The following is a 16,296-nucleotide window of genomic DNA, read 5'->3' on the forward strand; positions in this document are numbered from 1 at the left end:
CTCCACCATCCATCAAACGTCCCACATCAGGTGCAGACTTTCAGAACTGGGGAGGTGCCTGTCACCCTCCTTCGGGTCTCAGAGAGCACAGGTGTGAGTGCCAACCACAGAAGCTCTGTCTCCCTCCCTGTCTGACAATCTATTTCAGCCAAAAACCCTAGGAGTCAGAGCACTCGGGGCTCTGCGGGAGGGCGGACAAGGGGACAATAGGACAACCTGGGATGGCCCGGCCCCCGGCAAGGGCAGTAGGGATTGGGCCACTCCAGGCTCTTGACCTATGCTGCCATCTACCCACCACCCACCTACCCACTTGCATCCATTTATCAAATACCAGCAACCCACTGGGTGGAGAGAAATTCTTAGTTCACACACTTGCCTTGAATTTCAGAAGAAAGATAACTGGGCCGCATTTGAGACCTGACCCCCGGGGCCTTTACTCAAGCTCTTCCCCCAGACCCAGGGCCTTCCGACCCTATGCAGCTGTGGTCCTGTGTGTTCACCTGACCTCTCCTTCGAGGCCAGTGGCCATCCTGCCTCTTTGGCCTCACCTGCCCAAAGGCTCTGTCAAGAACAGCCTGGTCAGTGCCTGGGGCAATGTGGGGGGGGGGCTTCCTGGCCTGAGGATATGGAGCCCTCTAAGAGAGAAAAGTGCAAGAACGACAACGCAAAGCACAGGGTCAGCCAAGGGCAGACAGACGTACTGAGATGCAGGCTCCAGCAAGGACCGCTGCCTTCACTGGGGGCTGGTCCGCATCTTGGTGCTGACCCCTCTGTGAGCCCAGGGTCTGACACTGAGGAGGCTGTCTGGGAATACTTGTTAAATGGACACAGGCTAATCTTCCCAGAGTCTAGTCTGACGATGGAGCCCATACGCCACAGTCTTGGCCCGATGGAGCACACCGATACCTAGACAGCACCTGGGAGGCGGGGAGGCAGCCCCAGGCTTGGGCAGGGGACACGGGTCATAGCCGGCTGTGTCCACAGACCAAAGCCTTGCTGGCACTGGTTGGAGCGGCCAGTGGCTGGCCCTTCCTGGGCCCTGGCTGCCTGGTGAGATCCTGGATGGGGCAGGGGTGCCCTGATGAGAGTCCCTTTGTTCAGCCCGGCCTCCCATCTGCATGATTCTCTGGCCACAAAAGAGGCCTCACACTTCAAAGCTGAAGGCTCAATCTGAGCAGGGGAGCCCGGGAAGACAGTGCCTCTGAGATGCCTTTTGGGGCCACTGGCCTCTCCATCAGCTCTGCCCGGCTCCCCCATTAGAGAGCCACCAACACTGGTGCCCCCCCTTCCCTGATGCCACAGAGAGATGTGCTGGAGGGAGGGAGGGTGGGATGGAGGAGGAGATGAGACAGTGGGCTCAGCTCTCCCCCCCACCCCCGACAAAGAGGGGTCAGCGGAGTAAAATCAAACCAGCTTTAATACCAATATAGTCTCTCTTTTAAATACCATGTTCCCCAGGGCAGGGTGCAGGGGCAGGCTCTTGGCAGGAAGAATGGAAAGGAAACGTGGAACAAAATGGAATGGGTAGCCTGGGCCTGCCCCCACCCTGCCCGAGGCCCTTGCCGCGGGGCCTGAGCTGCCCACAGGGGAGGGGGAGGTGACAGCAGCTTCCTCTGGTCCAGTTTTGCGGGGGGCCTGGGGTGGGCTCCCCTCCCCTCCCCTCCACAGCCCCAAAACTCTTCTCAGGATTATTTCTGCCCTTCAGACCAGCAGAGCCTGGGCTCCTCTGACCCAGGAGGGGCCCCTTTGCCTAAAACGGGCTGTAGCCAAGGCCTGGGAGCAGGGTGGGGGGAGGCCACCAGCCAGACCCGGCCCTCTCAGTAACTGCTCTGGTGGCCCGTGAGGATGTAGAGGTTGCTGTGAGCCCCTGGGTTGTCAGTGGGAATGCTCTCCAGGATGATATCTCTGGACGGGAGAGAGAACCGGAGATAAGTGAGGCAGGGAAGACCTGTGCACACGTCCATATGGCCTCAGGGGCATCTGAAGGGGAGGTCGGGGTGCCAAGTCCTACCTGTGGGCCCCAAGCACTCGGAAGATCCTTGTCTCGTCTGTGATCTCCTGGGTCACCTGGGAAGAAAAGTGGTACTAAGGCCACCCCAGCGGGTCCTCTCCTAAGAGGTAGGGACAATCAGATCAGGGGCAGCCAGGGTCCAGAGTCCCACTCACCTCGTTGGTGTCCAGGCTACGACCTTGCATTCCATGGCTCCAGAAGGCCAGCACGCTGTCTTGCAGACACACTAGGAGCAACCAGGCTGCCGTCTGCCCTGCACTTGCCCTGAGGACGCTGGCTTCCCCAGCCACACCCTGGGCCCAGGTCTGGGCCACAGAGGTCCTCATAGACGGCAGGTGACCGGTGTGGCTCTTGAGAGGGGCTGTGGCACCTGCCTCCCGGGCCCCTGGGCCACATCACATGCTCTAGGCTGGGGATATTCCCGCCCCCAACCCCATCTGGCTCACTCACCCACAGTCTCAATGGGGAAGTCAAAGGTCAGCACAGGTGCGAGTGTGGACGTGGGCTCACCCAGCAGGTTAACGATTCTCACGCAGCCTGTACAGGGAGAGGACTGGTGGGTGCGAATGGGGTGGCTCCCTTCTGGGGAGGCAGACCCACATTCACATGGCTTCCCTCACTCTCCCCTCACCCCCTCCACTGCCCCCAGCCCTGACCCCAGGGGTACTCACGGTCAAAGCAGACTAGGACTGTGTCCCTGTCCACCTGGATCACCTGCTGGGCTGTGCCCGGGAGCCCCTCTGCAAGCAGACAAGGGAGACGTCCTGGCTGAGCCACCAGCCCCGCTCTGGCCCCTCGAAATAGATCCGGGGGACGGCTACAGCCAGCTGTCTCCGCAAGTGCATTTCAACCCACAGCAGCCCGACTGATTCCCGCGCAGGCCGGCTGGGGGAACTGAGGCTCAGAGTGGCTAAGTGACCCGCCTGCAGGTGCGTAGAGAGGCAGAGAGGAGTCCCAGGGAGCTGGCGGGGGGGCAGGGTTGCTGGAGCCAGGAGAAGCACTCTGTGACAGAAATCTCTGAGCCTCAGTCCCCTCGTGTGTAACACAGGCAGGGCGATGCCAACCTTGCGGGCCGTCGTGAGGATTAAGAATGAAGGCCTGTCTGGGAGGCCCCTGGCTCAGGGCCTGGGGCACAGCTACCTGTCCTTCTTAACCCACGGCCACTCGCCCTGCTCCCCTGAGCTGTCCCAACCCAGGGTCCTGCTTCCCTGCTCAGAATGAAGGCCTCTGGCGCCCACCTTGCCCGGTTTGGTTCTGTCCCTGTGGCCCCCTGTGGTCTCGGTCAGGTTTTTCTTAGCTGTCGAGCCCTGTGGTCTAATGAAGTCTTTTACAGAAGCCCGGCTGAAGGGAGGCTAGGAGCTCTGGGCCTCCAGGCTCTCCATGGAGCCGTAAGCTGCGGTGAACACAATCCCTAGCCCACCCACTCTCTCTGACACACACACACACACACACACACACACACACACACACACACACAGCCTTCCGGCTCACCAGGTGGTATGAGGACGTCAGGCGTCAGGCCAGCCTCCAGCGGCAGGACGTGGAACAGGACCCGGCAGCCGGGCGCCTCGGGGCCCTCCGCCCCCACGCACACCTGCGGCAGCTCCTTCCCTTCCAGCACCAGCGGCTCCAGCATCGCTGCTGGGCTGGGCAAGGGGCTGGAGAAGTTCTGGGGGCAGCAGGGCTGCTCAGGTCTCCGTTTCTCCCCCCAGGCCCACTGCCACCACCCAGGGCCCCCCGCCCCCCCACCCCCCCGCCCCCCCACCTTCAGCAGCAGGAACTTCTGCAGCGGCTCGTACCACTGCAGCAGGAGCAGGCTGGCGGGCAGCGCGGCCAGCAGGAAGGTGCTGCCCGTGTAGGGGTTCCGCACTACAAGACAGGGAGGCGGTGGGGACCAGGCCGGGCCTGTGACCCCAGCCCCACCCCGAGCCCGGCTCTTACCCACACGACACTGCAGGCAGCCTTTGGTGTCTGGAATCTTGGCAGACAGGGCAAAGCGCCTGCAGGGGTGACGACCGAGGCGTGTGTCATGGGTGCCATCCGTGGTCAAGGCCCCACAGAGCCCCGAGAAGGGCACTATCCCCTTCCCTGCCTTACGGGGGAGAGACTGAGGCTGGGAGACGCACAGCAACTTAGCTGTGGGGGGCGCGGGATGGGACCCGGTCCCATGGCTCCGGCACACGCCTCCAGAGCCTGCAGCCCGGGGCTGTGGCCATAGAAGTACCCTTAAGTGGGCCACTTCGGGCCCCTCACTTAACCTGCCCCCGCCTCAACGTCCTCATCCGGAAAATGGGGGTAACCGCGGCACCGGCCCCGTTGTGGGGAGAAGGGCCGGCAGCAGAGCCCGCACACAGCGTGCACTCAGCAGGGCTAGCTTTTCCCATTCCATTATTACTCGAGCGCCTCCTGCCAGTCACTGAAAATCCTTCTTAGGCGAAGGCAAGGTCTAGAAGCAGACAGGAATGAAGAAGCAAGAGCAGGGAGAGGGCTGGAGCCCACAGCGGCTCCAGCCCTGCGAGGCTGTCAGAGCACTCATGGCTGGCGGTCCCCCCTCCGCAGGCCACATGCCACGCGTCACAGAAGGGCAGGCGGGCCCAAGAAGGTTAAGACTTGCAAGAAAACCACAAACAAACGGCTGAGCCTCAGCTGAGCGACACCACGGGGGCTGGCTGGCTGGCCTTGGTGGCAGGGGGCGAGGAGGTAGCGTCCTTGCTTTGGTTACTGGCTGTCCCCTAAGCCCTCAGGGGACCTCCTGAGCCTGTTTCCTCCTCTGGGGAACAGGGTGACATGTCCGGAGGCCTGCCACCTCCTCCCAGCGACCCAGGCCATGTGTGTCCTCTGCGGGGACATGGGCCCCACCGAGACAGCCCTCGCCCATTCTTCTCTGCCCCTCTGTCTCCTCTCTCCCTCTGCTCTGGCCACTCTCTTCCCCAGCTGGCCTCTGGATGGGACAGAGGCAGGAATTTTTTTGCATCTGTTTTTTCTCCACACAATTTTGTCTCTCTGCTTTTTATGTTCAAGGTGGACACCGTGACTTGCCAAACACACCCCCCCAGCTGCCTGTGACTAGCTGGGGCCTGTTTCCTGCAGGTCCTGGGACAAAGCAGAGGTTTGCTCGGGGACTGAGCTCAGGAAGCCCCAGGGCCGCAGGGCTCCAGATGGGGTACGTGAGTGAGCCCGCCGCAGGAAGGGCCTGGGCCCGCAGCTCCCCAGCTGGGGTAGCCACTTGGCCTGACCTCTCCCACCACCCCTACCAGCTCCCACCACCCACCTGGGCAGGGCGACATCTGAGCCCACAGCCCGGACCCCTCCTTGAATTCAGCCACACCTAGCCCATGGCCGGTGGAGGTCCCATTCGCACATCTCAAACTCAGTGTGACAACACTGAATTCCGCTCCACCCACACCTGATGACAGCTCTATCCTTCCGGTTGCCCAGGCCAGAAACCCTGGAGTCATCCTTGACTCCTCGTTCTCTGCCATCCACCGTCAGGAAATCCTGCTGATTCGACGTTCAAAAGAAAACCAGAATTCAGCCGCTTTTCAGCTTCTTCACTGCTACCCTGGCCCACGCCACCATTGCCTCCCACCTGCTGACAACAAGAACCTCCTGACAGGTTCCCCTGCTTTCCCCTTACCCCTTCTGTCTATTCTCAACACAACAGCTACAGGGATCCCCTGAAAACCTCAGTCCACGTCACTCTTCTGTAGCGGACCTCGGGCTGCTCTGAGTCAAAGCCAAAGGCCTCACTGTGGCTACAGGGCCCTCCCAGATCATCTTCCCTGCGCTCCATTCATCTGTTTAGACCAGTCTCCTTGCTGTTCCTCAAAGAGGCCAAGCCTATTCCTGCCCCAGGGTCTTTGCACCAGCCGTCCCCGCCCCCTGGGATGCTATTCCCCAGATATCAACAAGGCTTGCTCTAAGTCTTTACTCAAACAGCACCGCCTCAGCAAGGTCCTTCCTGACCACAGTCCAGGCCCCACCCCTCCTGGTCCTCCTCCTTCCCCACGCTGAACGTACCATTTTCCCCTCTGCACATCATCACAGAACACCCTGTTTATGTTGGTTGTTTGTGGTCTGTCTCTTGTGACAAGGAAGTCAGGAGACTACGAAGGACTCTTTAGTTTACAGAGACCCCCAGACACATACTAGGTATTGAGGAGACACCCTCTGAATGACTGAACAAGGGACTCTACCTTGGACATCCCCCCGGACACCTCATAAAACATGCGACACGATCTGCTCCCCGGGGGTCTCCCAGCCCCTCCCTTCTTCCTCCTGCTTCCTCCAGTCAGGCCCCAGATCCCGTCAACCCCGCTTCGTGAATATGGCTCAGGTCCGTCCAGCTCTCACCACCCTGTAGCCTCCCCCCACCGCCTCAGGTCACTATGCCGACCTCCTTCTGGGGTGCCCTCTCACCAGCCTCCCCTCCAAGTCATTGTGACCACGGCGAGCACAGCCAGCCAGCAGATGCCCCTAGTCTTCATCTGTCTCTCTTGACCCCCAGCTCTAGGAGACACGTGACTCAGGCCGCCCCACCCCCCCCCACCGCCGAGCACCTCATGCCGTGGCCACAGTGACGGGCTCTGAGTGGGCAGGGACCTAAGCTAGACCCATGAGAACTGGCCCCTGGACTTGGTGGGAATTACTTGGAAGCAGAGGTGCTCGTACCACAGGGCTGTTAGCTAATGGAACGCTGGCCTGGAACGGCGGCCTCCCTCCCTGGACTGGAAAGCCTCCCTGCGGAGGAAGGTGTTAGAGGAAAGCAGAACCAAGGGATGCAGGCAGATTCCTGATGAAGCCATGTAAGCCCAGATCCAGCGGGGCCCGAAGCGAACCCTACTCCTGAACTTGCAGTACGTGGACCCCCAAATTCCCTTTTCTGCTTAAGTCGCTGACTTGCATCGCCTGCAACAGGAAGAGTCCGGAGTGACATACTGCGGGACCCTTCTAAAATGCTCCCCGTGCTGCTGCCAGGGGAACAAAACCCAGATCCTGGGCCTGGCATCAAAGGAAGGGCTCTGCCACCCACGCGTCTTCCCCTCGGGCTGCCCCGCCCTCCTCCCTCAGGCCAAACGCTTTACGACTCCCCAGATCACCCCAAGAACTCGCTGGTGCTCTTCCCCTACCCGGAACGCCATTCCCAAACTCATCTGCCCGGAAGCCCACCGTGCCCTTGCCAACGCCATGGCCTCAGGCGGCTGGCCTCTCGGAGGCCTCTGCGCCCCTCCCAGCTCTCCCCCTGGCTCTCTCCAGGGCCAGGTACCGGCCGTCCAGGACTGGATTTGCTGTCTCCAAGCCCAGCTTAGGACCAGGCCTATAGCAAGTGCTTGGTCAACGCTGGCTCCGTACCCGAACGACCACGACTGCCTCGCTACGGTGTCCTCGCTTCCCTGAGGGCCCGGGAGCCCGGGGCAGGGGCTACCAACGGCTCCGACAGGTGAGGAAACTAGGCTCAGAGATGCAAAGCCACATCTGCGATCACAGGCCTGGTCACAGGCAAGACCATATTCCCATCCCTCTGCCTCCCCGCTGCCCACCCCGCGGCGCGCGCAGGCTCCCCACGGTCCCTGACCTGGGGATGATGCGCTGGGTGAGGCGGTTGGTGGGGATGGAGAGGGGAACCTGCTGCTGGAGTCTGCGCTGCTCGAACAGGCCTGGGAGGTCATGGGCCCAGATGTGCGTGGATTTCCCTGGTGGGGAGGGAGAGAGGGGCTCAGAGAGGGCGGGCCGGCAGGGGGGCAGGCCCCGGCCCCTGCGTGCCCCGACCTGTACCTGAGAGCGACAGCAGCACGTTATTCACGCAGTAGAGCCAGGTGCAACGGTGTGAAATCAGCTGGAGGCCACAGGGTGATTGACGGACAGCGAGTCAGCACCCCAAGCCCCCGGGGCCCTCTCCCTCCCAAGCTAGCCAGGCCTCACCTTCTCCAGTGTATCCTCATGCAGTTCATGCAGGTTGAGGGTGTAGATGCCTTCCTCAGCCCCCACTACCAGGAACTGGTCTGTGGGTGTGGGTACAGGGTCAGAGGTCAGTCACAACCCCTGGGCCAAGCTGGGGATTCCCGGGCTCCTGCTTCCTCCCTGCCCCGGCCTACCCCGGGTGACAGGGTGAATCCACGTGACAGCAGCATGGATCCGCAGGGGACAGCCATTGAAGACCTTGGAGAAGCAGGCGCCCATCTGGGGAGAAGGCAAGAGGCTGGTGAAGAAGACAGGCGGGGGATGGGGTAGAAGGGGGGGCATAGGTGGGGGAGGCTGCAGGGTGGCAGGGCTGCGGGACAAACACTTACGTGCACCTTGGGGGTTGGGGGGAGTCCGTGGCAGGACGATCTCTGGAAGGGAGGGGAAAAAGTGAGGGCCAAGGTGGCACCCCCAGCCTCCCATCTTCCCAGCCCCTCTGGAGCACCCCCTCACCTCAGGATCCTCCCTGTGCTTCATGGTGGCCCAGGCAGTGGGGAGCAGTGGGGGGCTGTTCGGGCCTGGGGGAGGTGGCGGTGGGGTTCCTACAGGCACAGACCGGCTGTGAATTACAGCTCTAGCCCCACCCGAGCCTGCCTCCTGGGCCCCAAGCCTGGACTCACCCAGGGGGCTGGATAGAGGGTCTTCGGCTGGAGGCTCAGGGGGGGACGGCCCCAAGAATGGGGCCCGCTTGATGGTTCCTATGGTATCATCTGGGGAGTCCAGCTCCTGGCAGGAGAGTCAGGGGACTGAGCCTGGCTGTCAGCAGGTCCCCCGTAACCAGACCCCACCCCAGCTGCACCCTCTATAGGCTTCTCCCACCCCCAGCTCCAACTTCCCCCCACTCCATACCTGGAGTTCTGAGGCCGGCCGGATGGTCAGGCTCCTGAGGGAGACAAACCAGAGGGACATGAGGTGTGACATGTGACTGAGCCCCAGGTCCAGCTGCCCGCCCCCCACCGTCAGGCCCAGCACCTCACCGTTCCTCTAGGGCCTCCTCGACGGACTGTAGCAGGCTCCTGGGCCGGAGGGGGTGAGGTCAGAAGTCAGCCTTTTCTGCTGCTCCCACCCCTCCCCTGTAGCTTCCCTCTCCCCCACTCACCCCTCCCCTGTAGCTTCCCTCTCCCCCACTCACCCACTCAGCTCTTCCTTTCCCAGCAGCGTCCACTCCTCCTCCCACTACGGGGAAACCAAGTCAGGAAGGCCAAAAGAGAAGCAAAGAGAAGCAACATGAGAGGGTGATTGAGAGATTGTGGGAGAGAGAGGACAAACAGATGGAAAATGACATGTGAACAGGCAAGAGAATTGTGAGTGAGAGACAAGGAGAGACAGAGAAACTGAAAGAAAATGACAGACAAACAGCGAGAGAAGGGGACAGAGGGGCAGCAAGGGCCAGAGGTGGTGGGTTGGACAACTGGGTGCAGACACAGAAACAGCAGACAGAACCGTGCTGAGCTGGTGGGATGGGGGCTCAAGTCTGCGCTAGGCCCACTTTTTAGAAAAGCGTGGTCACTGTGCCCAGGAAGGAGCCCCCCACCCTTCAGTGTCACGGCTTTCCCGGGGCCTCAGGGCAGTGACTGCTGCTTCAAGGATCTGACACGCTCAACCCTCTAGCCCAGCTCCCTGGGCCGCCCCTGCGCACTGCCCCTCCTGCACCACCAGCCCCCTCACCGGTTCGTTTAGTGGGTCTGTCTCCTTCCTGCGTGGGGCGCCAAATTTCACCTGGTGAACTGGGCGGCACAGGGTACCCGAGTTAGCAAGGTGGTCTTCCGACTGACCTCCATACTAACACCAAATGCCCACACACAGCCGCCCACCAGATCCCCAGTCCCCCCACCAGATCCACGCACACAGCCCCCCACCAGATCCCCACACATAGCCCCCCATCAGATATACACACACACAGCCCCCCCCGCTCCACACTCAGAGCCCCCCCAACAGATCCGACACACAGCCCCCCCCGCTCCACACTCAGAGCCCCCCCAACAGATCCGACACACAGCCCCCCCCAGCTCCACACTCACAGCCCCCCCCAACAGATCCGACACACAGCTCCCCCTGCTCACTCACAGCCCCCCTAACAGATCCGACACACAGCCCCCCCAGCTCCACACTCACAGCCCCCCCAACAGATCCAACACAGCCCCCCCCAGCTCCACACAGCCCCCCCAACAGATCCGACACACAGCCCCCCCAGCTCCACACTCACAGCCCCGCCAAACCCCCACCAACACACACACATAGCCCCCCGAGCAGACTCACACTGGATCTCCGACGGGGTCCTCTCAGCCGGGCCGTGCTGCCCCCGGGAGTGAATGGTGTCTGGAAACATGTCATAAGTCTAGGAAGGAGCACAAACAGTTGACACACACCCGGCACTCGGCTCCCGCCAGGTCTCACTGGAAGTGCTTTAGCCACAGCTCATTTTCACAACAACCCTCGGAGATTATCGTAAGATTAAAGATGAGAAAACCAGAACAGAGAAGCAAGCGACTGGCCAAAGATCACACAGAAACCAGAAGACAGCTAAGCTATGGTCGGGTCAGCCTGAGCCAAGGGCAGGAATTTATCAAGTGGGGGGTACCGGGCGCAAGATGGGCCCAGGGAAGATTTCTAACAGGTGGGCTCGCCTGCAGAAAAGCTCCCAGTGCTGGAAACACTCAAGTTAAAGGAACTGAGCCCCTATCACCTCTGCATTCCCTACCACCTGGCCAGGCCGAGAACCCTTCCTCAGCTGCCCTCACTCACCTCTAGGTCACAGTCCTCTGGGGAGGGGGTTCCCAGGTGGGGGTCATTGGCTTTGTCCAACAGCTGCGTGAGGAGAGCCCGAGGGAGGTGCTGGGTTGTGAATGGGTGCTAGAGGATTGAGGGGGGCACAGGTTGGTTCCCGGCCTCCAGGCCCCTGCTTGCAAACTCCTAGGCTCCGGCCCCACCCCCATCTCCCACCTGCAGAAGCTTCTCTGCTGTAGGCCTCTTCTTGGGGTTCTTGGTCAAGGCCAGCTTGAGGAAGTGGTGGAAATTCTGGGTCCTAGTGGGCACAAGAGCCCCCCGCCCCCAGACCCAGGTTAGCCCTCATGTGGGGCATCCTGCCAGCTCCAGAGGAGGGAGTCTTCTCCAGGAAGAAGCCAGACTGAGGCCAAGGGCAGCTGTCCTAGGCAACGCTGCTGTTGTGACACGGCAGCTCCTCGCTCCTCCATCATTAACCATCTGCCCTTCCTCCCTGCCCACACGGGTCCCCGGCCCACGGGCAGGGGCAGGCCCCTCCCACAGATGGTCCACAAAGGCCGAGAGCGCAGGGCTCCTCAGATTGCACCCTGGGAGTTGGCTGAAGGTTCTCTGCCCCCGTGGAGACTGCTGGAAAGGAGGCCCCAGCAGGGCATGTGGGCCCTCACCAGCGAGTCTTGTCTCTCAGCCTGGGCGGCTGGAAGCTACTCTTCGACATAAGCATCAAGGCCCTGTGGAGAGCACGGAGGTCAGGGGACAAGGTCAGCAGGGCCCTCGAGGTCAGGCAAGGGGGCAAGTAAGTGTTCAGCGGACCTCATGGGGTGCAGATGGAATAGAGGGGGCTGCAGCTCGCCCAGCTCGATGGCTGTGATGCCCAGGGCCCAGACGTCACAGAGCTCGTTGTAGCCTCCTTTGCGTTCCACGGCGGCCACCTCTGGGGCCATCCTAGAGGCGGGGTCACAGAAGGGATGGCCAGGTGCCCGACCTGTGCCCCCCACCCCCTCAGCCCAAGGCACAGCCTCACCAGTATGGAGTCCCAATGAAAGACCTCCTCTTAGCCACGGACGCCGTCAGCTCACCCGACACCCCAAAGTCGGCTGCAGGGAGAAAGAGCGGCTCCCACCCGCCCTCTGGCTACCACTCCCCACCCACCTCTGGGGCTGAGGCTCCGAATGCACCTGAAGGGTTCAGAGAGCAGGTGGCCCAGGTTCAGCCACAACTGCCACAGGTCCCAGGCAAGGCCAGGGCCCCCTCGGGGAGGGGTCAACCACCTTCTATCCCTGACCAAGCGCATAGTCCCAGGTTAGACTCCATACAGATCCAACCACATCCAACTTCTAGTGGGGAAGGAGGACGGTTCCACTTTCTCAATGGGGAAACTGAGGATTAAGTGGTAAAGTGACTTGCTCAAGGACACCCAACACTTGAGGGCAGACTCTAGGCAAGCTCCCACAGAACCCTCACCCTGATTGTGTCCCCGGGGTACTGACCCAGCTTGACATCTCCCTGGAGGGTGAGGAGAAGATTGGCTCCCTGTGGGAATGGAGGAGAGAAAATCCCGTCTGGTGCCCCCAAGAGCCTCCCCCTCCCTCCCAGGATGCCCTTGGCCAGACTCCTACCTTGATGTCTCTGTGGATCTTCCCCTGAGAATGCAAATGGTGCAGCCCCTGGAGACACAGAGGAGCTCCTGAGAGCAGCCACCCAGGACTATCCCCCCTTTCCTGAGCCCCCTCTCACGACTGGGGCCCCCCACCCAAGCAGCTTCCTCCTCCCCTCTCCCCAAACAGGAAGTGACCGAGCCAAGAGGGAAATGTGCTACTTCCGGCAAAAGGGCTGGGGCCCCTTCCCCTCAGGACCCACAACCCCTCAGGCCAGCCCTGCCTGAGGCACTCCACCCACCCCCCAACACACACACACACACACACACACACACACACACACAGGCCAGGCCAGCTGGGCTCCCTGCCCACAGCTCCTGGGGACTGGGGGTGTGAACAGCCTTATGGGCCCAGCTACCTTCAGTGCCTCTCGACAGACATAGGCAATCTGCCGTTCCTCCAGGGGCCCGGTGGCTGAAATAGAAGGGGTGAAGGCTGGCATGGAGGTCTGGAGGATATGCTGACCTTCCCAGGCCATCCCGTGTGGGGGGAAGCAGAAGGCACTGCTAGGTGAAAGAGGTGTTGGCCACATCCCCTCCCTGCGCGGCCTGGGATACAGAGCCCAGAGAAGGACACCATTTGTCTCAAGGTCACACAGCCAGTGAGGAGTGAAGAGCCCCAGTCCAGGACCCTAGCTCTCCTCTCCTGCCCCATGCGGGGGAAGGGTGGGTTGGGAAAGGCTGTGGCCCTCTGGGGCCTGGAGTCCTGGCCCTCACCGTGGTAAATCTCCTGCAGGGACCCCCCTCCGCAGAACTCCATGCAGATCCACAAGCGGTCATTCCTGGCGGGGAGGAGGACACAGAACTGGGGTGGGCACATGGCAGGGCCACATGGGGGCTGCCTGGGGGTAGTAGGCAAGGGGATAAAGCAGCCTCACCTGAGGTAGCTGCCAATGTAGGCCACCACATTGGGGTGACGGCACTCACGCAGGATGGTGATTTCCTGCTGGAGGGAGCTGATGTCGTCCCCTGGGGAGCACAGGGCATCATGGGGGTGGCGCAGAGGGATTGCTCTAACTCAGTGCCCCCATCTGCAAAATGGGCACATCCCGGCCAGAAAGATCCCAAGTGACAGTACCTCCTGGGGCCTGCCTCTCAGGGGGCCAACTGTCAGCTCAGCGCCCACCGGGCGCTCTGCCCTCCCTCCAGCGCAGAGGCCCTGGCCCCGGGCCCTCACCTGGGTCTAGCTTGACTATCTTGACCGCGGCCAGTTCGGACGTGACCGTGTCGCGGGCCTGCAGGGGCGGAGGAGGTGAAGCGGGATGAGGAGGGGGCGGGGCTGGGGGCTGGATGCGCGGTAGGGCGCAGAGCCGGCACCCTCCCCGCCCGGCCGCCTGGCGCACCTTGTAGACGTCGCCATAGGTCCCGGCCCCCACGCGCTGCAGCAGCTCGAAGCGGTCCCGCGGATCCTGCAGCGACACGTCCCGCAGCAGCGCCATTGCCCGGCGCCGGGCGGGCCGGCGGGCGGGCGGTAGTGAGCTGCGGAGCCGCGGAGCCGGCGCGGGGCGGCGCGGGGCGGGGTGGGGCGGGGCAGGACCGCCGGGGCGGGCGCGGGTGGCTCCGAGGCCGCGGAGGCGGGGCCGGGGCTCGGGGCGGGGCCAGAAGGGGGATGCCCCGCCGCCCGGCCGGGAGGAGGCGCCCGCGGGACAGGCCCTCGGCGGGGAGGGGAAGCCCCGAGGCCGGGCGGAGACCGCCCGGCAGAAGCCCTTCGGTCAGCCACCGGTTCCCGGCGCCCTCCGGGTGGGGAGCCCAAAGGCCACAAGGCAAAGGGAAGAGGGATCCCCCCTCCCTCGTCCCGCCCGCCCCTCCCGCAATTTCCCCGATGAAACACGGACGTGTACTTTTTTTACAAAATGTATTCATCTTCCTTGGAACTGAAAAATAAATCTATGTACAAAACAGGAAGAGATCAGGCTCCCCTCACCCACTCGCAAACCCCTGCAGATTTCCTCCGGAGTCCCCTGAGACGGGCTGGACCTCGGGGAGGTTCCCAGAGGGTCGGAAAGAGGTCTGCTCTGATCTGGAGCCAGTTTGGTCAGGAAGGGGGCGGGTCTCAGGATTCACAGGCCGGAGGCTGCGTTTCGTGTCCCAGACTCGCAGGACAGAGACGGGAAGAAGCTAGGATTTCCAAACTCTGAAAGTTTTAAGTTCTTCTTTGGGGTAGGGGGCTTGGATTCCCAAGGGGTGGAATTCTGAAGTGCGGAAATGTACTCCTAGGGGGGCTGAGCGGAGTCCCAGGTTCCCGGGTTGGAGGCGGCACCTGGGCTTCTGGGGTGTAGGGCGAAACCTCAGCCCCACGGGCCGGGAGCCACTAGGAGCAGCCCTGGTCTGGCCCAAGGTTAGAGCCTCGGTTGTGAGGTGGGGCCTGTTTCCAGTGCTTGGACCTTTAAAGATTAATGATGGAGCTCAAAGTGAGGTTCCCATTGGCCGGCTGGGATTCTGGGGGACGGGATCTAAGTTCCAGCGACCGGCAGAGCCCTGGAGTAGTCCGTACTCCAGCAACTTGCAGCCCGGGTTCCGGGTGGGGGTGGGGCCTGGAGGAGGGGCTTAGGCTCCCTTGGCCCGGGGGCGGGGCTGGGGCTCGAGGGGCGGGAGGGGGCGTTGGGGGTGACTAGGGTGGCGCCTCCATCCAGATTCAGTACCCTCCTCCCCTCACCGCAAGGGCTGACAAGTAGTTCAGAGGCCCTTGCGCTGGCGCTTGAGAAAGGAAAGCGTGTAGTCGCTAGGTGTAGACACCTTCTGCTTCTTCATCTGCACTTGCGACTGCGCCGTGAGCTGCAGCTTGATGGCGCTCGAGTTGATCTTGGTGGCCACCAGCAGCTCCTTCATGCCCTTCATCTTCTCGCTCTGGAAAGTGAGCACCGGGCCCTCCGGTGGTGGCGACGCTGCGGGCGCTGGTGCCGGAGCCGCGCTGCCTCCTTCAGGGCCTCGGGCAGTGCCGGGGACTGTCCCTGGGGGCTTCCGAGGGGGGCCCGACATCCCCCCCTGGCCTCCGCCGGGGCCCTTGTCCAGTGCCGGCTTCTTGGGGGGCGGCGGCTCCTCGGGCTTGGACTCACGCCGCGGGCCTCGCCGCCGTCCTTCCCGCGCTTCCTCGCCCCACAGCTCCTCGGCCTCGGCCGCCTCGGCCTCCCGGCTCACGATGCGCACCTTCTGCCGCACCTGGGCAGGGACGAGAAGCGGCGGAGGGGCTGCAGGCCAGCGGCTGGAACCCCAGGCCGTCGAGTCCCAGGGCCTCAGTCTTCTCTGCACCCAAAGGGGACAAGCCAACCCTCTTCAGGACCACAAAGGTTCTGCCTCGGCAGCTGCCGTCACCCCCTGACACCCCCCCACCACCACCCTGTACAGCCGCCCCTCACCTGTCCCTCGAACCGGCCTAGGGACTGCACGAGGAAGGTGGCCCAGCCCACGTGCAGCACCGGCGTGGGGCTGCCCTCCTCCCACTTGCAGATGCCGTCATAGAACCGCAGCAGGTGGGCGAAGCACTCTGGGTCCTGGAGGGCAGAACCCTGGCTCTGGGCCCCCTGGGCAAGGGGAAAGGAGGGCACAGGTTAGACCCCCCCTTAGGCACCCCCTATCACAGGGCACAGTCCAAGGCCCTTGCCTAGGCAAAAAGCCCTGGCTTCCAAACAGGTGAGCATACGGGAAGAGATCTCTTAGAGCCTCTTTCCTTTTATAAAACCTGTCCCTTAGCCCGGACTTGGGGGAAGGCAGAAGACATCCCTTATCTACATCCCACCCCTCAAATGAATGAGGATCACTGACCATGACAGAGATGGGCTTCCACCCCTTTTACCTGAAGGCACAGGGTAGAAACCCCTAAAATAGCCTTGGCTCCTTCAAAGCCAGGCCCGGGAACCCCTACTGCAGCAGAGACTGCAGCTCTCCGTGCAGGGCCACCTTCCCCCGGTAGGCCCCAGTCCTACGCAGCAGTCCCTGTGTCGTGGGC

General features: G+C 62.4%; 1 protein-coding gene across 2 annotated transcripts; it reads right to left on the bottom strand.

Moving 5' to 3' along the window:
- Positions 1 to 1,399: 1,399 nt before the first annotated feature.
- On the bottom strand, positions 1,400 to 13,847 carry MAP4K2 (mitogen-activated protein kinase kinase kinase kinase 2). 2 transcript variants are annotated; one of them, XM_040639312.1, is made up of 32 exons: positions 13,694 to 13,847; positions 13,528 to 13,585; positions 13,229 to 13,319; positions 13,068 to 13,132; positions 12,710 to 12,765; positions 12,313 to 12,336; positions 12,184 to 12,226; positions 11,718 to 11,790; positions 11,507 to 11,638; positions 11,362 to 11,424; positions 10,916 to 10,997; positions 10,718 to 10,825; positions 10,232 to 10,310; positions 9,641 to 9,699; positions 9,105 to 9,148; positions 8,950 to 8,988; positions 8,822 to 8,855; positions 8,593 to 8,698; positions 8,426 to 8,514; positions 8,302 to 8,343; positions 8,107 to 8,191; positions 7,934 to 8,013; positions 7,787 to 7,847; positions 7,587 to 7,704; positions 3,953 to 4,011; positions 3,777 to 3,880; positions 3,503 to 3,680; positions 2,683 to 2,751; positions 2,462 to 2,548; positions 2,167 to 2,237; positions 2,012 to 2,067; positions 1,400 to 1,905 (listed from the first exon to the last, which is right to left on the bottom strand). In XM_040639312.1, the coding sequence occupies exons 1-32, from the start codon at positions 13,787 to 13,789 to the stop codon at positions 1,818 to 1,820; spliced, it is 2,439 nt and encodes an 812-aa protein (XP_040495246.1). In that variant the 5' UTR covers positions 13,790 to 13,847; the 3' UTR covers positions 1,400 to 1,817. The 2 variants fall into 2 exon arrangements, with proteins under 2 accessions (XP_040495246.1, XP_040495245.1); XM_040639311.1 differs by having other exon boundaries at positions 12,313 to 12,360.
- Between the last annotated feature and the right edge of the window lie 2,449 nt (positions 13,848 to 16,296).

Source organism: Ursus maritimus, unplaced genomic scaffold (assembly GCF_017311325.1).
Source record: "Ursus maritimus isolate PB19 unplaced genomic scaffold, ASM1731132v1 scaffold_23, whole genome shotgun sequence".
Taxonomy (NCBI): Eukaryota; Metazoa; Chordata; class Mammalia; order Carnivora; family Ursidae; genus Ursus; species Ursus maritimus.